The sequence below is a fragment of the Petaurus breviceps genome, unplaced genomic scaffold, assembly GCF_028583685.1.
Source record: "Petaurus breviceps papuanus isolate PSGF00001 unplaced genomic scaffold, PetGlider_PUasm1.0 139, whole genome shotgun sequence".
Lineage (NCBI taxonomy): Eukaryota > Metazoa > Chordata > Mammalia > Diprotodontia > Petauridae > Petaurus > Petaurus breviceps.
The window spans coordinates 6,321,263-6,346,909 of NW_027185697.1; the positions used below are offsets into that span (position 1 = coordinate 6,321,263).

The 25,647-nt window shown below is 42.2% G+C and overlaps 2 protein-coding genes across 4 annotated transcripts in view; one reads left to right on the forward strand and one right to left on the reverse strand.

The window, feature by feature from the left end:
- Positions 1 to 25,647, reverse strand: part of CTNNA2 (catenin alpha 2) — a 1,588,763-nt gene that overhangs the window by 441,182 nt on the left and 1,121,934 nt on the right. The gene's annotated exons all lie outside the window — the stretch shown is intronic.
- On the forward strand, positions 22,929 to 25,641 carry LRRTM1 (leucine rich repeat transmembrane neuronal 1). The gene has a single exon (XM_069065880.1). The coding sequence runs from the start codon at positions 23,984 to 23,986 to the stop codon at positions 25,556 to 25,558; it is 1,575 nt and encodes a 524-aa protein (XP_068921981.1). The 5' UTR covers positions 22,929 to 23,983; the 3' UTR covers positions 25,559 to 25,641.

Genomic DNA, 25,647 nt, shown 5'->3' on the forward strand with positions numbered 1-25,647 from the left:
CCTTCCTTCCTTCCTTCCTTCCTTCCTTCCTTCCTTCCTTCCTTCCTCCTTTCCTTCCTTCTTTCCTCCCTCCCTCCCTTCCTTGCTTCTTTCTTTCCTTCCTCCCAGATCCAACACTCTGTCTAGAATATCACATAGTATGGTACTTTGGGGATTATTTTTCCTATACAGAATGGACTAGACAGCTTTCAAGTTCCTTTCCAATACTGAGATACTGTGATTTTGTGATATCCAGAGGTGGAAAAACTCAAGTAAAACAATCATTGCCAAAGTACTGAGGAACCAGCAGGTTCCTCAAGCTTCCAGAAGGACCAGGCTGCTCAGCAGAAGCCTCCTCCAGTGTATTTACAATTGTCATAGTAACACAAAAATCAGCCCCATGTGGGCTTACTCAGGAAACCTGCCCGATCCTTTGCCAGAGTGGGCTGCCTGTAAGGCAGCATGCCTACGTCTGGTGGGGGATTTGTGTGAGAGGGTCTGTGGGAAGGTTCCCACTAATATGTTGCAGAAAGGGAAAATGATTCTTTTTTTTTTTCTAGATGTAGTCCATCAGGGGCCCATGTTCTGTGTTGCTATGACAATGGTAAATACAGTGGCTGGCTTTCAGTAAAGTTGGGGCGTGGAAGAAAAGACTGCTAAGAGAGGAAGGTGAGCTTTTTGCTGCCAAACACACACACACACACACACACACACACACACACACATATACACACACACTCATTCACACATCCTTGGCCAAGGATCTATTTTCAGACAGAGGCCAGTATGAGAGATGAGAGAATGCAGGCTGAGAACTGGAGAATATTCTTTTCCCTCCCTGGGCATTTTACTACCAATGATCAGGGCTGATTTTCATCTAGTATCTTGAACTAATAAAAGTCAGTAGATATGAAGAAAATCAAGCCTGCTCATGGGATAATAATTAATTTGCATTTGAGAACCCATCCAAATAAGATAAAGGCACTGTAAAATTGGGTACATGGAATTCTTTATCTTGAGAAATGTCTCTTACCCAAACTCATACACAGCATTTAAAGGGCTTAGACGTAGATCTAGAAACAACCTTAGAGGTCAAATGATCCAACCCCTGTCATTTAATAAATGAGGAAACTGAGGCCTGAGATGGGAAGGAAATTGGTTTTGTTCTGTGACCTCTTGGAACAGACAAAGATACTAGGCCTTCCTATTGTGGCCAAAAACACAGCTGTCACAGGATCCACAGTGGCTTTTTACCATGAGGGATGTCTTCTCAGCCCAGAGAAAAGGTTACCAGACCCTCTGGTCAGCAAACTGAATAAGTAACTATTAGGTAATTGACTGTTTCCCTTTGACTTTATAGACAAAGATACCATTCCCTGGCCAAACTCACTTGTATGTGCTCTTCTCCTCTCTTAGAATATAAGACATTGGGGTGGCCAGGTAGCACAGCAGGTAAGAGCACCGGCCCCAAAGTCGGGATGACCTGGGATTGAATCCGGGATCTCATACTTAGCACCACACCCAGAAAAAACTGGCTGTGTAACCTTGACCGTTACTTAACCCCAATTGCTTAATATATATATATATAAGATATTTGAGGGTAGAGGCTGAATTGCCTTTTCTATCTGTATCCCTAGAACTTAGCTCCATGCATGGCACTTAGTGAGTCCTTGAGATTTTTTTCCCTCATTCATTCATTCATTCCCTCATTCACAAGTTAAACCTCAATCTCTATGGATTTCTTCTCCTCCATTTTGTAACCTGCACTTCCACTCCTCACCAAAATCTGTCCCCACACAGTGGTGTAATAATTAGCAGGGCTTGCAATATACGCCCCTTCTGCAAGTTAGGAAAGCCATGGACTCTGTAAAGCTCCCAGGCACCTTCTCCAGAAAAGATTTATCATGTGATTACACCGAGGTGCAGTTTATTTGCAGTTGCTTTCGTGTTTTACTGTACATTATAAATTGTTTTAATATATGCAACTCAATAAAATGTACCACATTCAAGAAACATAATTGCTTCTAATAAACCTTCCCACCTCACACAATCCTTATTCCTCTACCCTAAGCACCCACTAGAATACACTTGTCCAAGAGTATTCCCTGGAGCAGGAAGTCCTGTTCCCTGCCAGCACACTGACCTGGAATCCCATGCTCATTTTGAGACATTTCCAATAGCCTCCCTTTTACTCACACCCTCCTACCCCCAAACTCTATTTCATCACACTGATGGGAGCCATCATCCTCAAATATCATTTTCATCATATCAAGACCATGCTTAACAATCTTCCATGGCTCCCCAGTACCTACCAGAAAATTACATGCTTCTTAATGTTACCACCAGGGCATTATACCTCCTTGTTCTGATCTAGTTTTTGAACTTGATTGCTCACTATTCCCCTACATGTATCCTCTTCTTCAATAGCACTTTTCCAACCATTCATCCTACAGATCATACGTTGCTCCCCCTTTACCTGTTTTGGGTAAACTTGAAATGCCCTCTACTTATTTCTACCTGTCCAAATCCTGATCAATATTCATGGTCCAGCACAAACCCCACAACCTCTGTTATGCCCAATTGAATGCCCAGAGCCCACTGATCTCTCTCCTCTAAATTCTCTAGGAGACTAAAGCAAAGAGGATGTGTGAGTTGATATAGGGGCACACCTGAGAATCCCAAAGGCCAGTACCAATCATTCATCTCTTCTCGAAGGGAGCCTTGAGCTCCCTTTGGGACTAGTAAAATCTTAGTTTATTTTGAGAGCCGAGGTGGCTTTAATTCTTTTGGCTGTATAACCCCAGTTCTTAGCATAGTAACTCACACATTGCAAGTGATTGATAAAATATTGTCAAATAGAACTGCAGACCAATATTATTGGATAGATAGATAGCCAGACTTCAGATAGATATAAGTAGCTATTTATCTATGTAGAAAGAGAGTATATTTGGTACCAGGCTTTTGTTCTAAGTGAGGATACATAGTAAGGAAGTAAGACAGTCCTTGAACTTAGAGTTTACATCCTATCAGGGGAAGAAAACACATACAGGGATACTATATTGGAAGGGGGTTGCCTATACTGGCCATGTATGCCATGGGGTACAGATGGCCAGAAAATGTGCTGGAGGCTTGGATATGGGAATATAAGGTTAGAGTTTGTTTATCAGACACCAAGAGGGATCCAGGAGTGTTCTTCAAGGTTCAAGTAGAGAGGAGCATGATGATGCATTAAATTTGTATGACTGAATCTTGTCTTGAATAAAAAGATGAAAGAATGAATACAAGATTTTATTAAACACACACTATAGGCCAGATATTGTTCTAAGTGCTGAAGATACAAATACAAGTAAGTAAGACAGTCCTAGACCTCAGCAAGTTTACATTCTAGTGGGGAAAAGGTGATACATACTAGAAGGAGGAAGGGGGTAGACTTTCTTTCCTCAGCATTTGTCGATGGCTATGAGACGACACTCAAGTAAGCTCGGTGCGGTAAAAGGTCACCTATCAGAACTCAATGTCTTCAGAGCAAAGTTCAAGGTTTTGGTATGATGGGAAAAAAAAGGTTAAGAAGTGTTGCCAGAGTATAGGCAATATGGTGTTGAAATTAATGGGTGGATCATGGAATTTTGAGTGACATCAGGAAAGCAATGAATATATTTCTATGAAGGTAGCTGATTAATGAGTCCACCAGCACAACACAATCCTTCAGTCTCAGTAATTGCATAATACTATTCAATAGAGATGACCCCAGCAATCTGGGACCCTTCATGCTGCAGTAACCATCTCTTCTCCCTTCCTAAATACCCCCCTACACACACATATACACACACATGAACACACAAGCATACACAGAAATATGGGACTTCTCATGAAGAATACAATCTTAACTTTGAATGCTCTGATTCCAATGCAGTGAATGAGTGGTGATGAGCTCCTATGTGCTGCCTCATCATATTTTCCGATTGGATTTTATCCAACGTCTAGCACAGTGTTCCACTCACAGTAGGGACTTAATTAAACATTTGCTGAATTGAGGATGATGAAACAAGCTGATTTGTTCCTACCCACTAGGTTTGCTCTCCAAGGTAAGTATAGATATGGCCAGAGACAGAAGAAAAGGGGGGAAAATTCAAATAACTTCCTCCATAAAATAACACAATTATTCTGTGAAATAGAAATAGTTTTATAGGAAATGTACCAAAAAGAAGGACCCCAACACATCAGGTGAATACCTTATTATGTGAGAATAAGCAAAAGAATCACATATAATGGGCAGGCATGAATAGGTTGAGACCTGCATCATCTGAAGAATTACTCATATTAATAAGATCACACATCTATTGAAAAGTTTCCAAGTAGGAAACTGATGATCAAAGGTAGGATAAAGAAGTAATAATGCATAACATTTCACTCTGGATCTGTTATTTTACTACTCCAAGTAGAAGAAACCATACAACATGGTATATAGAGTACTCTATACTTTGGGTCAAAAAGATGAATTACAATCCAGATTAAAGGCTTACTAGCTAAGTGACTTAAGTTTTCTCAGTTACCTCATGTGTAAAATGGAGCTAATAAAAGAAGTTACCTCATAGAATTGTGAGAATCAAGTAAGATAATTCACGTCAAGTCCTTTGAGCATTAAAGCACTACAAATGATGATGAGGAAGAGGAGTAAAAGAAGGAGGATGAAAAGAAGGATAATAATCATGACAAAAATGATAGTGGAAAAGAATGTGGTTTTTTTGGAGAAAAGGGACCTGAGTTCAAATGCTGATCCTTCCTCTTACTCACTGAGGAATCCTAAACAAGACCTGTCCCCTCTCTGTGTCTTTGTTTCCATAACTGTAAATGAGAGTGTTAGATATTATCCTCATTTTGTAGAGAAGAAAATGGGAGTTCATAAAAGCAAATTGATTTGCCTATAGTCACACAGTTAAATAAGTATCATGGGGAAGATCTCAACCTAGTTCTTACTGAGTCCATATTCAGTGCTCTAGCTAAAAAGGCATGCTTCCCCCTAAATTTCCTGTTCTCTTTTCCCCTATAAAATTAAATGTAGTATCCATTATTGGGGTATCCTCTGGGACTTTTAAGTAACATTGTATCTAACATACCAAGACTTGACTTGTCGTGTTTAATGAATAATGTATGGCTTGATTAAAAAAAGAAGAAAAGAAATGAAAAGATTTAATAAACCTTGACTTTTTTTTTTCTTTTGCAGTTGCTATAGGAAATGAGTTAGTATCATTCTCCTCATTCTGGGATGAAATAGAGATTCTGGCTGATTCCGTACAGATGTGGCTAGTTAGAGTAGCAAGCCACTTAATTCCATAAAATACTTGTTTGTTTCTCTATCTGTATCTCCTTGTCTATGGCTCTCCATTGAAGAATGAAGGCACCTGGGTGATGCAGTGCATAAAGTCAGAGCCTCAGGAGGTCAGGAATTTCCAAGTTCAAATCTAGTTTCACACACTTACTATCTGAGTGAATGCCTCTGATGGCCATTGATTGGCAAACAATAGGGTCTAGGTCAAACTCCACTTTGTCACTGTCTGGGCACAGACAGGCTCAGAATGAGCATAAATAGTAATTATGTTTTGACCAAAACTCCTGAGGGTCTTCCCCTTCCAAACTGATCTTTTTTTGACTAGATAAAAAAAAAATACATTCTCTGTCTCATTTCTTACCTAGCCTTAATCACAGCCAGGGTGTTGCCTCAGTCAAACTGAGACCTCTTAAAAGGGTCTTAAGGCTTAAAAGGCATAAAAAGGCCAAGGTCTCTCAAAGCATCCAGAACCATCTCCACTTGTCCTGATCCATATCTTGCCACTGGGCTCAGATGATTCCGGAGGAGAGTGAGGCTGGTGACCTTGCATAGCCCTCCCTCACAAATCCAATTCACTTGCATGTCATGGCATCACCTTCCTGATATCATGGTCTACTTTGAGAACAGAGAACAAATACCAACAAAACTGGGTCAATCATTTAACTCTGGTTTGCCTCAGTTTCTTCAATTGTCAAATGGTGAATTTAACAGCCTCTGCTTCCTAGGGTTGTTGTGAGGATCAAATGAAATCATATTTGCAAAGTTCTTAGCACAGTGCCTGGCATAGGCATTGTATAAATGCTTATTATCTCCCTTTCCATATGTGGCTATCTCACACTGTTCACTAATACTGAGCTCAGGTCCCAAGCCTCCCAAATCTCTAAGTGTCATTTAGTCATTCCTCACCTAAGCTGCTTGGATAGGAAGCTAAACCTTCTAAGTTTAGTTGAATTTATTGAGTTGGGATAAAGAAATTGAACAACAAAAAACTGGTCACGATGATGAAAATAAATGTGGACTCTGATGAGGCTGGGGAAACACAAATTCACAATAGATATCTGGACAAATGATGTCACACTCAGTCTGGATCATATTCCATCCACTCCAAGGCCCTATGGAATAGACACAGGAAACAATGTAGCTTTCTTCTCTGATATTAACCACAAAACATTATAGGGATGACTGGCTGTGGAATCAGGGAAATTCATTTTCCCGAGTTCACGTCTGGCCTCTTACTAGCAGTGTGACCCTGGGCAAGTCACTTAACCCTGTTTGCCTCAGTTTCCTCATCTGTAAAGTGATCTAAAGAAGGAAATGGCAAACCACTCTGATATCATTACCAAGAAAACACCAAAAGGTGTCATGAAGAGTCAGACATGAATGAAAAATGATTGAACAAAAATATATATCCCAAATACCTTCCATCATCAGTTATGATCCTAATATGTTCTGGGAGGGGCAGTTAGGTGTCACAGTGAATAGAGTCCTGGAGTCAGTAAATAGAGGCCCCGGAGTCAGGAGGACTTGAGTTCAAATCGAGCCTGAGATACTTGACACACTTACTAGCTATCTGACCTTGAGCAAGTCACTTAACCCCAATTGCCGTGCCTTCCCCCTCCAAAAAGCCAAAAAAAAAAATATTACTTTAAAAAAATATATTATGGGAAACAGCATTGAATCTGAAGTCAAAAGACTTGTTTTCTACATTTGCTCCTTACTATATTGGGAAATAACTAAATATTTCTGGAAATCACTTTCTTCATCTGTGAAATTGGGTCAGGTTGTTTGAGAGAGAGTTAAACTTTATCATTTTAAAGATCCTACCAAAGGTGCATTTTATGTTAACATGCATTATCAATACCCATTCAGAACCTACAAAGATAAAGGAATTTAAAACCACTTTCTAACTTTGGTTTAGTAAGCTTAGTGAAATATTGGTGGACAAGAGGCCAGAAGGTTCCAAGAATGGCAATGGATGAATTCTTATCTACAAAAAGTAACTTGACTCTGGGTATTCTAACTGTGAGACCCTTTTCCAATGAGAAATCAATATATTATCAGAGGAACTGAGACATATCCACTTTGACCAATTTACTGTCAAAGAAACCAGAAGACACAAAATTGACATGAGGACATGTGCTTTCTTGACTATATGAATAATGTGTAGTGTTTACAATGCTATACATTGTATGGCAGATAGAGTAACATGAGGCCATGCTATTCCCTTTAAAAAGTATGTGTAGTGACTCACCATAATGGGGTTTGTATAGAAGATTTGTTACCAGGTAAGTAAAGTCAAAGAGTCAAAGTAAAGTCAAAGCACTGGTAAGTAAAGTCAAAGTTACCAGGTAAGTAAAGTAAAGAAAATCTAGATGAAGTAATAAGATGAGGTAATCTTTTGTACTTTGCCCTGGTCAGAACAAATGGTGATTGTTTTCACCAAAATTATTCCCCCAAGACCTCGACATGATTTGGAAGTGACCCCAGATGCTCAAAGGCTCTGCCAGAAAGAGTACAAGTTCCGAAGGCTCTGCCACACTGGAAAGCCTTGACTCTAGTGCTCAAGAGTAGCCATATCTGTTTTCCATGGACATTATGAGGTCATCTTGGAAGAGAGAATGATCATAATTTCTGGAGAGAGAAGTCCTGTATTCAAAATCTGCCTTTAACACTTATCTTTGTGACCTTTAGCAAGCCCCATCACATCCCTTGGACTAAGTTTCCTGATTTGTAAAATGAGATATTTGTGGCACATAATATCTAAGACCCTAACTGACTCTAATTCTGTGATTTTAAAATCCTATATGCAATTAATAAATACTTTTTGATTCATTAACATAACTATATTTCTTAGAACCTCATGAGAAATAGGCTGATCACATGATAATTAACTTTTTGGCTTCACATCCTTTTCAATAAAAGAAAATATAACAGGCAAAACCCAAATCAGAAGAAAAAACACATTTAATGCCCTAAATCCTGCACTGCCCTGCTATGTTTCTTTGTAGACAGTGATAGATTGGTGGAAAAGAGGCAAGAAGGTTCCAAGGATGGCAATGGATGAAGCCTTATCTATAAACATTAACTTGACTCTGGGTACTCTAACTTTGAGATCCTTTTCCAAGGAGCAATCAGCATATTATCAGAGGAACTGAGACATGTCCACTTTGACAAGTTTGCTGTCAATGAAACCAGAAGACATAAGGATGTTTCCGCTGAGTGGAAAGCTGAGTGGCTTACAAGTCCTTTGGAGAGAAGCAAATAAAAAGTTGACAGAATTGGTTTTACTCCATAATAACAAAGGCAATAAGATATACACAAACACAAATCATTTCTTCAAATATCTGATTGATTTGTAGTGCAGTGCTCATGGGTATTATAAGCAAAATGTCCTTCATGAATATAATTGTCATCGATGTGCCAACATCTGTCACAGAGAATGAAGAAACAGAGAATTTCCATGACGGACTTGATAAAATCTGCCAAGTCAAATCAACATGTATATTGACACTCAGTGAATTCAACACTGAATGGGTACAAGGGAGGTTACTTAAATAATTGGTAGAAAAAAATAGATCACGATTAAAAAATGGAAGATACTGAAGCTTTTCAGAGCATACCAAAAGCTTCCCACATGTTTAACACAAAAGCTATTTTCAAAATAGAGATTCAGAATGCAACAATTGTGGTAAGTACTACATGACACCACCAAAAAAAAAAAATAGAAAAAAATCCTAACAGTAGAGTTATCAGAATGGAGTAGCGAAGATGAATTCGACAACTATAGACTCACAGAGTACTTTCCACTAAAAAAAAAAGAAAGAAATTCTTATGAAAATAACCTAATTAGATAACAAATATTTTTCTTGACAAAATAAATTTGAAAAAAGAACCATATAAAGTTGGGAGTGATCATAGAGGCCATCTATGTAGATAGCTAGATGGTAAAATGGATAGAGCACTGGCCCTGAAATCAGAAAGTTCATCCAGCCTCAGACACTTAGTAGATGTGTGATTCTAGGCAAGTCTTATCTGCCTCAGTTTCCTTATGTAAAAAATGGAGGTAAAAACAGCATCTACCTTATTAGGATGCTTGAGGATAAAATTTGATTATATCTGTGAAGTTCTTTTCAAATTTTAAAGTTCTATGTAAATGAAATTAAGAGTAATAGTAATAATAATAATAATAATAGCATTAAAAATAACAACTATTATTTCATGGAGACCCCTTTATTCTACAAATTTTTTAAGAAATGAGAAGCAGCAAGGTTAGGTGATTTGCCCGGATCCCACAAGTAGTGACAAAATTAGAATTTGAACCCCACCCTGTTTACCCCAAATTCAGTCCATTTTCCATACTACCTTAAAGAAAAAAGAAGGAAGGATTGGATTGAACTGGGGAAATAGAACAGTGTTTTCAATTGTCCCAGACTACTCTCTCACTAAAGTATCTATTTGAAAACAAACCTAATGATCCTCTTGTATTACCAATGATAATGAAAATTATGATACCCAAGGAATTAAAATTGCACATATCGCAGAAGACAATGAAGAGAATGTTGATGCTTATAAGTGGACCATCATATACTACCAATGATGACTTTGATGTAAGAAGTGAAATCAAAAGCATAGTGCAGGAAGTGTACGATCAGAAAAGATGGCCCTACCTTGTGGCAGAAAAGACAATCTGAATTTTAGATCGATACCCATTGTTTCTGTTGTTCAATTATTTCAGTTGTGTCTGACTCTTCATGACCCTATTTGGGATTTTCTTGGCAAAGATACTGTATCAGTTTGCCATTTCCTTCTTCAGTTCATTTCATAGATGAGGAAACTCAAGCATAGAGGGTTAAGTGAGTTGCCTAGGGTCATACAATTCTTAAGTATATGAGGTCATATTTGAACTCAAGTCTTCCTGAGTCCTCTATCCAGTACACTTTCCCCCCACCACATCAATACCTAGAGAGTAATAAATGAACTAGAAGCCTTCATTCAGCACCTCAAAGAGATCTATTAGTGACTGGAATTCCAGAAGGAATCAAAAGGAAAAACTGAGTGGGCTACAAATGTAACATAGAAGGGGATGCCCACTGTGAGGACATTATAGAAGCTAACATTTAGCTAGCATTTAAAAATGTGGAAATTGTTTTGTATATTCTATTGCATTTGATCTTCCTAGAAACCTGGGGAAGTGACCATTATTATTATTCTCATTTTACAGCTGAGGAAATTGAGGCAGATAAAGCTCAAGTGGTTTGGTCATGTTCATATGACTAATATGCAAGGAGGTAAGACTTAAACTCAACTTTCCCTAATTCCAAATCCAACATTCCTATCTACTGAACCATCTAGATGCCTAGTTCTCATGATTACTGCACAAGAGGGCCTGAGTTTGAATCTGGGCTGACACTCCTAGGATATTCCATTCTTGTAAAGTTTAAGATCTCTGGAAATACACAATAAATAAAGATTTTATGGAAAGTGTGTGTATGTGTTTTTTAATGACCAGTTTGTATTTCAGGTTGTTGGGGTGGGGGTGGGGAGGTAAGGGAGATAAGTATAAAATCATTAAGAAATGTGAATTTTGCCCTGAAGAATCAACCAGTGGGAATTCTACTGGGAATTGGTTTGAGATAAACATACAACAAACTTCCAATTAGGCAGAACAAGATAGCTTCAGGAAATGATTTGATTTGGGCTGTGTTTTTTGCCATCAGGTAAGTTAAGACAGAGAGGAATGAATAAACACTTTAAAAAGTAGTGATCACTGTCATCCAGGATAAATTCTTGGGTTCAAAAGAGACTCCCATCCATTGCCTTTGGCTGTAAATAGAATGAAAGCTGCTTGAGGTTGAGAATGGTATCAAAATACGATTCTCAAGTTGCTTCTAGCATCTAGCTCATTTCCCCTCAATTTAATGCTCTTAAAATAACTCCCTGATTGATATAAGTCCTGAAGCACCACACAGAACATTCTACAGAGCTTGGGCAAGTGCTGACTAGATGTATAAAGAATAGGGTGAATTTAAACTAGACTACATAAGGGAAATGTGCCTATGATTCAGAATAATTAAAGGTCAATGATTACGTTTCCCAATTGTATGAATATATCTATATTTTTTTATATCTTGCTCTAACAGTTGTATTCTATTTAAACTTGTCTTTAATATTTATGTTCAGTTTATTTTTTTTGTCAAAAAAGCACAATTGAATGGAAATGCATGCTAACCTAGTTGTTTCAGCTATCCATGCTGTGAAGACACCTGCTTTATTGTTTAAGACTTTGTTATGTTTTGTTTCAAACTGTGTATACGGGGAAAATGGATCTGGAGCATTTAAAGAGCCAAATTTTATCACTTCCTTTCAGATGAGGCCCTGAGTAAGAGGTTAAAGTAGTGGAAGGCAGGCACATTAATATGCTTTCCCCAAAACAGAGACACATGATCCTCTGTGCCCTGGGAGCAGACAAATAGATTTGTTGAGGGAGGGGCACATAGTCATTGGAGACAATTTATGTCTCAGGGGAATAATAAAAATATACCATGATCAAAAGTTGGATAAAATAAAAAAAAAAAAACAAGAGAACTGGACAGAAGATATGAAAATTTCCTGCCCTAAATAGGTGACATATAGTAAGTCATCAGGAAGTTAGTGACAAATTACACCAGTTGTATGTAGAAGCACATTTTTTTCCTTCTAAAACTTTTATATGCTATTGTAATTCATATTTTTCTAGCTACAATGTGAGCTGAATGTCTCTTATTGTCCAAATAAATAATTATATTTTCATTTATAAAAAACAAATATCATTGTATTTTGGTATCTCCCTGCCCCCACTAGGTTTTTTGGTGTTTGATTACCTATGGCCACACTAAAACTAATCACAGCTCTCCCTCACTCAAATCAAAGCCAACTGCATGTCACGTCATCATTCCCCTGATGCCATAGGCCTTCGACAAATGAAGGATCAAGTCTCTACTGCTTTACTAAGGCATTCACAACCAATCAACTGGTGGCAGCAACCAGAGGAGAAAACTGGGAAAAACTTAAAAGCTTCTCTAGCACTTGTCTTAAATCCTCAATTCTTCATGAACAACAGAAATATTGCACATGCCTAAGGGGAGACATAAGCATAAACAGCACATGCAATATTATCAACAGTCGGTCCCTTTCAAGTGTCAATACAGAGTTGAACTAGTCAGAAGTCTTACCACCACCATCCCCTATTTTCCTCTTCCTCTCTCTCTGTCTCTCTCCTGTCTCTCTGTCCCTCTCTCCCTCTGTCCCTGTCTCTCTGTTTCTCTCTCTGCCCATCTTTGTTTCTCTCTCCCGTCTGTCTTCCTTTCTCTTTTGATATTGTCTCTGTCTCTCTATCTCTGCCCGTCTCTCTGTTTCTCTCTCTGTCTCTCCACCCCCTCCAGTCTTTGTTTCTCTCTCCTCTGTCTTTCTGTCTCTCTACTGTCTCTATGTCTCTCTCCTGTCTCTCTCCCCTCTGTATTTCTGTCTTTTCCCCTATAACAGGCATTGCATCTTCCCCTCACTCTTTTTCACAAACTCTTTCCAAATTCCACACCAACTCACTTCTCTTGAATCACTCCTCCCACTCTGCACCAGCTCACGAATCACTCTACCACGACACACCAACTCCTATCACACTAATCTGACTGTCACTCACACAACTGTTCTCTGCCTTGACTCAGCGGCAAACACTCTTTGTTCACATTTCTCACTTCAGCACACCTAGATGAGATTCCGACAGCCAGCACGTCTTGAGGGCACTTCCCAAGGCCCTTAAGTCACCCTGCAGAGTTTGGGGCAGCTGTGTGCCCCACAGCCTCATGTGTATGGCAGTCTCACCAATAACATCCATGAAATCATTGTCTACATTAGTCAAACAGATGCCTTCCAAAGCTAAAGCACAGATAATAGGTCACTTTTGATCACAACTATTGGAAAGAGAGATAAAAGGAGGGGTCAGGAAAAAGAACAAGGTCAGGGGATATGGCACCGGTGGGATGAGATAGAGGCTATACCATGAGGACCCTGAACATTTGAGATAACTAAGAGAGAGTTTTGTTGGGGGGAAGGAAAAATGGGTACAAATCAGAACAGATATTGTATAAACATTTTCTTGTTCCTGAGGGACATTTCTAATCCCCAACCCCTTTGCCTCTCCTGTGTGTACAAAGTGACTCAATATGAAACTGAGACAGCTGACTCAATGATGGTGTCCATGCACCTCTTTTTAAGGATGTTGAACTTCAATTTCTTGCCAGATGCTAGTAGCTTATTAGTCATTCATAGGACTTTAGAGATAATTGGAACCTTACAAGTCAACTTTTCTTCTCAATCCCCTCATAGACAGATTTTAAAGACAAGGCATCTGAGGACTAGAGGGGAAATATCAATGGGCCCGTGGTTACTCAGGCACTAAATGTCAGAGTTGGGGTTCATAGCTGTAGATGATCTCAATGAGAAGATATTTGTGAATCTCATAATAGGCCCCTTGATATGAAACTCAGAATCTATTATTCTACTGCTGAAGCTTACACAACCTTGAATAAATCACTTAATTTATCTTCATTTTAGTTTTCTTATCTGAGAACTTTCCCAACTGAGAGAAATTAATTTATACTATTATAATAATAACAAATTATTAATTTGTAATGCATCCTTTTTTTCTCCTATCTTTAGGACCCCAATCTTGAAAAGGTCAGTCAGTCTCAGAAGGACTTGAGTGAGCGATATGTTTTTTCCTAGCCCAAGGCACATGCCAGTTAGGTAGGTTGGTCTTGACTCCATCCCACAGGGAAATAGTATTTTTGTTCACAGTATAAAGAGTATCCTGCCTGGGTGAGCCTTTTCCCTGGGTGAAGGAACCTCTGCCCTTGATGACCTCTTTAAGAGTTTACAGTCACCCAGTTCATGTAGGAGAAAATTAGCCAGGGAGGTCCAGAAAGGAAATGACTTCCCCTGCCTAAAAAACTTGAGTCTCATGATCAAGTCACATTTTGAGCAGGAGGTGCTGAAGACTTTTAGCCCACCTCCTCATTAAATGTCCCACAATCAGGGTTGAGTTTCATTTGTCGGAAGATTTCCCTACTCCGAAAATATATACTTGATTTAATGTGTTTCAAAGTCTCCCTTGGCATCTTTTGGAACTGAGAAAAATTACTGACCATCAATTTATTGATTATTGGCTAGTCTAATTAATAAATTGATTATTATTTACCTGGAAGCAGTCTGCTGGGGGTTTTCTTTGCAACATTGTTCTAGATCTAGGATCCTACAAAAATGATCACCTGTCCTCTCCGTCCCCCACTGTCCACTGACCACTTTCTCTATCATCCCTTGCACTGCCACCATAATATTTCTGTGTTCTTGCAGTCCCATAGAGGGTCACCTCTTCTCTGCAGAATAGTTGTCTTCTCTCAATTAAGGACTCTCAAGCTACCCTCCCTCCACTAGCGCCCGTGCTTCCAGGGCTTCTTGTCAGATTGGCCCTATATGATACAGTGATGGCCCTCTTTGGCATGTTCTAATTTAATCTCCTTGGAAGGGGGAGGTGGGTTTGGAGGGGAGAGGATTATGAGAGAAACTAGTCCCTTTCTCTCCAATGCAGTTCTTTTTTTTTCCTCACACCCCTGTACCCTGAGCTTGTTATTTTCCCACTGCAATGGTTTGTACTGAATTTTATTTTGCATGATGTTTCTGGGTCCAGCCAACAGTATGTGCCTGTTCCCTCATCTCTAAAGTGGGGAGGCAAAAGCCAGTGGTAGCTGCTCACTATTTGGCACATTGTACGGCCTTTTTCCTTGGCAAAATTGTGATGTTGGAGTCCTGGAGACCTGGAAATGGTTTAGTAGCATAATCCACTGACAAGTCACTTTTTTTCTCTGGGATTCAGTTGCTTCATCTGTAAATTGGGCAGTCTGGAATGGATGATTTTAAAGACCACTTTCTGTTCTTAAAATTTTAAAGCCTCTCTTCAAATGATTAAAAAAAATAAATAAACAAAACACTTTCTTCATATGTTTTTTTTAATGTATACATTATTGTCTGACCTGAAGTAAAGTTTGTCTGAAGACAAGGCTGAGTGGGTTAGGGCACTTCAAGAGACATAACTAGGAATTTTGGCACCCAGAGAAAGTTAGGTAGCATGGCATGGGCTTGGTGTCAGGGAGACCCGGGTTTTATTCCCACTTTTGATACTTGCTAGTTGTATGACCCTGGGAATGTTGCATAAACTCTTCAGCCCTAAGTCTAGGTCTTTGTTAAGTGAGGGGATTAGAACCCATCACCTGAAGTCCCCTCCAGCTCCAAATCTCTGCTTTTATGGTCATTTAAGTTCAACAAACAGTATCTGGGGCAAAAAGAATGAATCAGATCCCAAGTTATGAGGGGGGAGATCACTGCTCCACAGTACAGAAAAGACAGAAACTCTAGGACGCCGTCACAAAACTGCTGTGGAAGTTGCCAGATTGACTGGTAGAGAGGAAACTTACCCCATCCTGAGCTCTAGAAGCTTCCTATTTTAATTAATTATTTTTGCTAAACTCAATAGTTTCTACATTGCTGAGGTACTGCATCTGCCACCAGTATCCTCTAAATTTGTCAACCTGGGACAAAGTCCCAGTCACCTGCCCTAGTTCCAACTCTGCAACTTTTTTTTTCTTATCGCTTCCCACTGCAAACTGTACAGTGCTCTGCACAAAGCCTGACTTACTTCCAAACTTAAAGGGAAGAACAAAACAAAATCCCCTGAGACTTGTACCCCTGCTGTCTTTGCTCACAGACTTCCTAGGAGAAGGACTTATTACATCTGAGGACCTTACCTTCACCTCCCTCCCCCCAGATCCAGGAGAGCCATTTAGAGACACTTTGTCAAAATGCCAACAGCACAGAGGATGTGCATACTCACCAAAATAACACATTTAATTTTCTGCTTCTGAAACTGTGGCTCCCCACCCTCTACTTGTTCTCAATGTTTCTTTTGAAAGAGAAGCCATGGTTCAGTGCTATTGAAAATTAAAGACAACAGTCGAAAGATCAAGGTCCAGACTGGTCTAAGCCACAGAAGAAAATTAAAATCGCCCACTCCCGGGACAAGTTCTTTGAATGCTGACGAAGACAACTAATGGAAAGTCAAACCCCACAATGCATTGTAAGTAGAAGCTTTATTTTGGACAGCTATAGGTTTACATAAGATACTGACTGAGAGTTAGGGTTGAGATATGGGTACAGATTCAAAGGAGATGGGAAAGAGACCATTGGATGACAGGATCATCAAATCCAACCTCCTCGTCCCATGATGGAATCACAGAATGAGATGAGGAAACTGCAGCATAAAGAGGTTAGATGACTCTTGACTTCCTATGTCTATATTTTTAGTCTTTCCTACCATGACCCACCATCCTTGGTTTTTTTTTTGTTTGTTTGTTTGTTTTTTGCTTTTTGGAGGGGGGAAGGCAGGGCAATTGAGGTTAAGTGACTTGCCCAAGGTCACACAGCTAGTAAGTGTTAGGTGTTGGAGGCTGGATTTGAACTCCTGACTCCAGGGCCAGTATTCTATTCACTGCACCACCTAGCCACCTTCCTTCATACATCTTTACCACTACCAAGAGAAAGCAGCAAGTTGGTCATGAGAAGATTATCCCATGGGCTAAGGCTAAGCAAAAGAGATACTTTCCTCTAAGACCATCTTTACTTCTTCCACCAAGGTAAACTGGGAGTTTACATTAGGGTGTGCTTCCTGATTCTGATCTCTCTGCCATGTTCCCGCTTTGGGTTGGACATATAGGTCACACCTTCTCTTTTTCACATCTCAAGTGCTCATTTCTATAACTGATTCTCTCTATATGCTGTTCTGTGGATTTCCAGTCTGTTAACCTGGTTTCCAATTTGTTCCTCTACCTGATGCTTCAGATTGGGTCTTGTTGGCCACTGATTTTGTACTGTCTCACTGTCTCAAAAACATTCCACACCAGCAGTTGTTTTTATTGCTGATTGTCTCTTCTGGATGACATTCTTAGTTAGGTCCTACCCACGGCTTCACTTCATGTCCTATTCTCTCATTATCATTAACTTTCTTCCTCACTCCTCTTCATTAACCAGATATCATCATCAAATCAACTTCATCATTTGTCTTCAATAGAATTTTTCTCTATGCTTTCACTTAACAATGCTTTCACTTTCTGATCTAAATTGTCTCTCCTTTTTACAGTATCTTCCTGGTTAGGATGTTCGCCCCTTGAAGACAAGAACTCTCTTTGGTTTTTCATTTGCATCCCAAAATTCGTAGCATAACCTCAGTGCTTGGCATACAGTAAGTGTCTTATATATGTTGTGTATTTTTTTTCTATTTGACAACACATATCATGTCCCTACTCTTTTTAAAGAACTGAGTTAAGCCCTAGAGATAAACAAACCAAGTTTTATTCACTACTGAGCAAGAATGTTCTAATGTTTTCTGATAAACTTTGAGTACTGTGCAGTAGCTGACAGCTTAATTTGAAGAGGGCTGGATCTTCCAACATTGGATGAGAAGAAATCCATTGACAAATCTCCAGGAGGTGGAGAAAAAGAGGTGATATTCAAGGAGGCGTGCATTTCCCATAAAGGACAGTAAAGGGAAAAAACACAGTGCAAGGAAGAAGGCTAGATGGGTTCATCCTCTGGCAGCTTAGATGTTAAGAAACACCATATTAAAACGGCGTGAAAAACAGCCAAATAAACTCGCTGCCGCCATGACTCAAAAGTTGTTTCACAGCTCAACTTTGCCGAAACACTTGATTCATGTTGCTCTTATTTAACTTAATTTGCATTGATTTAATCAGTGCTGGTATGCTTTAAATACATATAAATTGGGATTCTGTGACTTAGATTACTTAGAATAGCTAAATTTCAATATAGCTCATTTCAATCTGCTAATGTATACAGTTCTGCCAAGGGCTTTAAAACCTTAGAAAATGGGAGAGCTTACCATCTTAGAGGTGGGAAGTGATTTAAATACCCAGGCAAGTTGAAGTCATTTACAGAATGATGATTCAATTCATAGAGCTGGAAGGGACTCTATGGGTCATTGAGTCCAAATCTCTCCTTTTACGAATGAGTAAACTGAGGACATGACTTACCCAGGTTCATAAAGAGAGAAACTGTCTAAGGTGTGATTTATGCCAAGTTCTTCTATGCTAAGTTCAGTTTCCACTCTGCAAACATCTTTTTTAAACACATCTACAGGTGTACCTATTTTTTCCTCTCTCAAGATGCTCCATCAGCCAACTCTATGTATTTTCCAGGCTTTTCCCTTGCCCAGAATTCTCTCCTCATTGCCACCTTCTGGTTTCCTTGGCTTCCTGCAAGTCTCATAGAAAATACCACTTTCTCCAAGAAAAAATAAAAGTTCCCCTTAAGGCTGGTGCTTCCCCTTTGACGATTTTATCCAAATTATCCTGTATATATCTTGTTTAGACATAGTTGTTTACATTTGGTTCTTTCCACCCCATCCATTAGACTATGAACTCTTTGAGAAAAGGGACCATTTTTTTTTTTTTGCCTTCCCTGGCTTAACAGGGATTAAATTAATACTTTGTTGATTTGGCATTGTCAGGTTGTGGGTTCCTTCTGAGGATATACAGACAAAAATGAAAGATTTTTGACCTCGAGAAACTTACAATCAACTAGGAGAGTAGGGAGGATAAAACGTACTCAGATAAGAGGGAAAATGTCAAAAGTAAATAGAAAAGTGGAGGGATGTGCCCTAACCGCTGGAAGACATCAGGGAAGGACTCATGCATTATATGTTATGTTAAAAAGTATATTCTTTTCTTTTTTTAAAGTACAGCCTAGAAGCATCTTGAAAGATCTTGGTGCTATTTATGAGAGAAATTATAAATATAAATTCAGTGGAATTTAATTTATTCCCATTCTCTTCTTGCGAAAGGCACTGCCAACTCTGCTGTTTCTCTGGGCTCACTCTACAAATCAAGAGAGATCAAAAGTAGGGCCTCTTCTCGTCCATTTGGCAGCAGCCACTTTCACATTTCCAAACTGACGGAAACATGAGGGTTGCTCATTATAACAATACCTGGTGACAGATCGACTACTCTTGGACCTAGTACCTACCACCTTCATACACACACACACACACACACACACACACACACACACACACTCACATTAGATAGCTCAATCAGTCATCAAACTACCATGACCAGTTTTAGTCAGGGATAATTGTCTCGGCAAGAAGGAACCATGCTCATGGCTAAAATGCTTTATTGGCTAAGTGCTCAACTCCAGTTTAGTGACAGTTTAGTGAAAGTCCCAAGGAATGGTCTGGTTTGGTTTGTGTCCAAGCCACCCAATAGAACACTTGAAAGGGACAAAGGCAACAGAGAAGCATCCATAAAGTTGAGCAGTGTGATGTAGTCCATTGGGCTCAGAAACAGCCAGGGGTTTTGTTCTAATGGAGATGTCATTGGCATGTGGCAGTTTGGACATTAACCTGAAGGGCTAAGATTTAGAGGGAAAGGCAGTACTTCTCCTCTTTCAGAAGGCAAAACAACTAAACTTGGCAACTGCTTAAAAAGAAGAGTTAAAATAGATGGCCACAAGAGCGCACGTTTCTGCCTGATCCTCCTGCCTTCTCCCAGGATCCAAAACATAGGTGATCATGTCCTCTCTAGCCCAGTCCTCCTCTGCTTCTTCCCTCAGTGGTAGCCTCCAGAGAGGTGGCCTTTTGGCATCTTAGGCTGTCTCTGTTGGCCTTCCTTCCACAAGCCAATATCTTTTTTTCCTTCTTTTCCAAAGGAACTGGTTCCTGAGAAGAGATTTGAAGTCTCTGGGCTTTTCCAAATGTCTTCTTCCATTAATTGAATTTTCTGGGAGGAGGGGGTGATTCAAGAATATTTTTACTGATGCTTCGACTCGGCACATTTTCTGGTGCTTTCCCCAGGCATCAGATTTTCTAGCTATAGTTTTAGTCCGAGTATTGGCACTAATAAGCTTCGTGACTTTGGGCTAATTATTTCTACCTTTCAAGGCTTCTATTTCACATGTAAAATGACAAGGTAAGGATGGATGACCTCTAAGGTCCTTGCCATCTCTAAGCTATAGAATTCTACAGTAGGCAGTTGGGAGCTTTGGTCAGTGCTTAAAGTCTGAAGTGAAAGGATGAAAACTCTATGATCCAGAGCAATCAATAAATGCAGAATCACTTCTTAAGCATCTATGCTTTGCCAGGAATAGTTCTGGGTTCTGAAGATACAAAGGCAAAAATAATACTTGCCCTACCCTCCAATAGCTTACATTTTATGGGACAAATCCCTTTAACTCTCTTCTCTGGGCCTGCTTTCTTCTCTGTTGGACTAGAAGAGGGGTTCTAAACCTGGGATTTAGGATGCTGCTAACTGCATTTCAATATCACTGGTTTCCTTTGTAATTTTGCACATTTGATTTTATGATACACTCAAAAACTGAGGAGTCCTTAGACTAGCAAAGGTGTTTATGACATTAAATAATTATGAAGAACCCCTGGTCTGGATAAACACCAAGTATTCTTTTTATTCAGGTAATTGATGTTTCTGAGACTGCTACCTCCTTCATGTCCAGACCTTCATTTTTTTTTGTTGTTGTTGTTTTGGTATTCCTATAGCTATTATAGTCCCTGATAACAGTTGGTACTTCATAAATGCTTGATTGATGAACTGACAGTATTTGATGCCAATGGGCATTTCATATCTAAGTTTACCCTACAAATAGATATGGTTTCTCATACACATTCTTAGTAAGATTCTCTCACATTTGTCTGTGTTTTCCTTGGATGGTCATGGGAGCTTAACTGAATGATGCTGATCCAAAATAATTCACTCCTTCAGATCCATGATGTTCCCTCAAAAGTGCCCTGGGTTTAACATTCAGTGATGGCTTTGGTTCCCTTACCCAGATATGGCCCTATAGTTCTGAGGACCTAACCAGGCACAGATCCCAAATCAAAATGCAACTTGGGGCATCTGGTTTGGCAGCCTCCTGGGCCCCACCTACTTCCACACCCAAAGCAGCAGAAACATCCAATGCTGGGCCATTTCCTGAAACAGAATTCCATGGTGACAGCAGGAGGGGAATTATCACAGTCTGTTCTAAAGATTTTTATTCTTCCATAAGATTTCTGTCTGTGACAGGAATCCCTGGTGCCCATGCTAACCTTGGGATGGGATTCCAGTAGTGTCCCAAAGTCATCATTGAGGAAGGATATTCCCAAAAGACAGTAAACACAATCCCTTCTAAACTCATCTATGCCATCTATGCTCAGCTGCCCGAGAAGAGAATCCAGGGTCAAGACCCTCTCCCATCAGTTGTGATGACTGGAGCCCAGCAGGGAAAGCTTCCAAAAATCCTTCAGCAGACAGACACACAGTTCTGTATTCATAGAATACTGTGTGTGTGGGGGGGGGGGGAGAATCAGCTGGGGCCAAATGCACCCTCCTCTTCCCCTCCCACCCCATGAACCTAACCACACATATGGTTTCTGCTTTGTCCATCCTATCTAACATGAGCAATGCCTTTTCCAAACCCACAGATCATGGGGTCTAGCTTTTCCTATTCTATGCAGCAGATCCCGATCTGCCACTGAACACAGAGATGCACCCTGTGTGTGTCCTCCCCAGCACGGATGCCTACATATATGTGTGTAGGCTGACCGAGCCAAGCATTTAATCATAGCTGCCTTGCACACATTCATCTTCTCTCTCTCTCTCTCTCTCTCTCTCTCTCTCTCTCTCTCTCTTCCAGTAGAAGGAATGGCTTTGCCAAACTGCCTGCACTGGAAAAATGAAACAAATCAGCCACCAAGGAGAACTAACTGGGTGCAACGCTCCTGTCTGCTTTAGAAGGACTGGGAGGAGGGGAGGTGGGAGGGGGGTGAAAGAAGCAAAACCCCAGGAGCCTTCTCTTCCATATCTTCTTCACTTTCTCAAGTTGCTCCTCCAAAGCCAGGGATTCAACGTCTCTTTCCACAGAGATTCATATGTGTCTTCTACATCTAGAAAGCTTAAAGGGGTGGGGGAGGTGGGGGAATTAAGGGGAGGGAATGAATAATGCAGTTTCCCACTTAAAAATACTCTGCCCTTGATTATTCTTTCTCTGCCCACCCACCTCTCTCTCTCTCTCTCTCTCTCTCTCTCTCTCTCTCTCTCTCTCTCTCTCTTTCTCTCTCTCCCTCTCTCCCTCTGAAAAATAGACCAAGAGGCTTAAAGTATTTTCCATTTCATCAAAGAACATATATTACTTTACTGGTTCACTCCAGTGTTGGTTTTATGCCCACCCCTTTTCAATCTGCCCATGTCTGAGGTGCACAGGCAAGACGTACAATCGTGAGCAGCTTACGACACTCACTGAGCAGAAGGTGCCTCTGCAAGACCCAGCAGCCGCGGCATCGTCGGAAGCAGCAGCAGCGGCGGCGGCAGCAGCAGCAGCATCGGAGGCAGCAGCGGCGGCGGCGGCGGCGGCAGCAGCAGCAGCAGCACTGCCCAGCCAAAGGGGAGCATCCTCTCGCCACCACCGCCGCCGCCCCTGTTCCTGCCCCTGCCCTCGGCGCCCGCCTTCTTCTCTCTGCTCCCCTCCAGCGTCTCTCCCTCCTCGCGCCCCCGCCGCCCGCCCCAGCCAAGCGCCAGCACCCCTAAGCCGAGCTTGCGCCCCAAAGGATGGGCAGTCAAGCTTTCCGGAGCCGCTCCGGGGACGGATGGCCAACTGTCTCGGCGGAGTGAAGAAGGTGGCGCCGCCGGCTAGTGCTCATTCCAATGACGGACATTAACCGGATTGTCAGCTCCCGCGGAGTCGTTGGGAAAGAGTTTGGAGTGTTTTTCCCCACCACGTCACCGGATTAACTGCAGAGAGAAAGGAGCCGGGGGAGGTGGTGGTGGTGGTGGTGGTGGTGGAGGCGGTGGTGGAGGAGGAGGCGGTGGTGGAGGAGGAGGAGGAGGAGGAAGAGGAGAAGGAGGAGGAGGAGGAGGAAGAAGAGGAGGAGGAAGAGCAGGAGGAGGAAGAACGAGAACAGGAGGAGGAGGAGGAGGGGGAGACGAAGCTCTCGCACGTAGTTCGGGAAACTTGCAGGTCCTAGAAGTCAGCGAGCCAGAGAGCCGGCCATCCTTTCCAGCCCTCGGAGCCCAAGCAAAGTGAGACATTGTGAGCCCGCCAGCTTTGCTCCGAATTGAAAGGGACGGAATTTGTAGCACAGAGGGGTCTTTTCTAGCCCTGCATATAATTAGCCCAAACACAAAGGAAGCATCTGAATGGAGGTTGTCACTCTCTGGAAAAGGGTGGGTAAGACACTTTTTAATTAAATTCTTTCACGAAGAAAGATTTTTTTTCCTCCTTTTTTTTCTTTGCTGCAGTCTCTAACATGGACAAAATCACGATCTTTTTTACCGTTGCGTTTCCGTGAACTTTAAATGACGCCCAGCTTTCTGCATGTTTAAAGGTGAACGGTGTGCCTGGAGATTTTATTTATTTATTTTTGGTCTGGCTCTCTCTCTCTCTCTCTCTCTCTCTCTTTTTTTAATACTCCTCTCATTTATTTGACACCCCACGCCACCCCCTCCCCGAAATAAAATATGATGTAGACTTCTGACCCAGCGGTTCAATGGACATTGTCGAACCTCTCCGGAAAGATTCTTGCTAATGGATTTCCTGCTTCTCGGGCTCTGTCTAAACTGGCTGCTGAGGAAACCCCCGGGGTGGATCGTGTGTGTGCTGGGTGTCGGCTTTCAGATGCTCCCGGCGGTGCAGAGCGGGTGCCCGCAGCTGTGTAGGTGCGAGGGGCGGCTGTTGTACTGTGAGTCACTGAACCTCACGGAGGCGCCTCACAACCTGTCTGGCATGATGGGCTTGTCTCTGCGGTACAACAGCCTCTCGGAGCTGCGTGATGGACAGTTCACGGGGTTAATGCAGCTCACGTGGCTTTATCTGGATCACAATCACATTTGCTCGGTGGAGGGGGACGCCTTTCAGAAGCTACGACGGGTGAAGGAGCTCACCCTGAGCTCCAACCAGATCAGCCAGCTGGCCAACACCACGTTCCGGCCCATGCCCAACCTGCGCAGCGTGGACCTGTCCTACAACAACCTGCAGGCGCTGGCGCCCGACCTCTTCCACGGGCTGCGGAAGCTCACAACGCTGCACATGCGGGCCAACGCCATCAAGTTCGTGCCCGTGCGCATCTTCCAGGACTGCCGCAGCCTCAAGTTTCTCGACATCGGCTACAACCAGCTCAAGAGCCTGGCGCGCAACTCCTTCGCCGGCCTCTTCAAGCTCACGGAGCTCCACCTGGAGCACAACGACCTGGTGAAGGTGAACCTGGCGCACTTCCCGCGCCTCGTCTCCCTGCACTCGCTGTGCCTGCGCCGTAACAAGGTGGCCATCGTCGTCAACTCCCTGGATTGGGTGTGGAGGCTGGAGAAGTTGGACCTGTCGGGCAATGAGATCGAGTACATGGAGCCGCACGCCTTCGAGGCCGTGCCCCACCTCGACTCGCTGCAGCTCGACTCCAACCGGCTCACCTACATAGACCCCCGGATCCTCAACTCCTGGAAATCCCTGTCCAGCATCACGCTGTCAGGGAACGTGTGGGACTGCGGACGCAACGTGTGCGCCCTGGCCTCGTGGCTCAGCAACTTCAAGGGGCGCTACGACGGCAACTTGCTCTGCGCCAGCCCGGAGTACGCCCAGGGCGAGGACGTCCTGGACGCGGTGTACGCCTTTCACTTGTGCGAAGACGCCGCGGACCCCACCAGCGGCCACCTGCTCTCTGCCGTGACCAACCACAGCGACAGGGCGGCCAACATCAGCCCTGCCACCACGGTCTCGGCCAGCGGGGAACAGGATTTGGAGGGAGCTAGGACGACGGACGCCGTCGGGGGGGTCACCGTCCCCGTCGAGCACGCCGAGAACGCCGTGCAGATCCACAAGGTGGTGACCGGGACCATGGCCCTCATCTTCTCCTTCCTCATCGTGGTGCTGGTTTTGTATGTGTCCTGGAAGTGTTTCCCAGCCAGCCTCAGGCAGCTGCGACAGTGTTTTGTGACACAGCGCAGAAAGCAGAAGCAGAAACAGACTATGCATCAGATGGCTGCCATGTCAGCCCAGGAGTACTATGTGGACTACAAGCCCAACCACATCGAGGGCGCGCTGGTCATTATTAATGAGTACGGGTCCTGTTCCTGTCACCAGCAAGCAGCCAGGGAATGTGAGGTGTGAGGGGGGCCGAGCAACCAAATAACCGCGGGGAGAGGAGCCGGGGAGGGTTGGCGGTCCCTGCTGTCTCATGCAGTTCTGGACTGAATTTG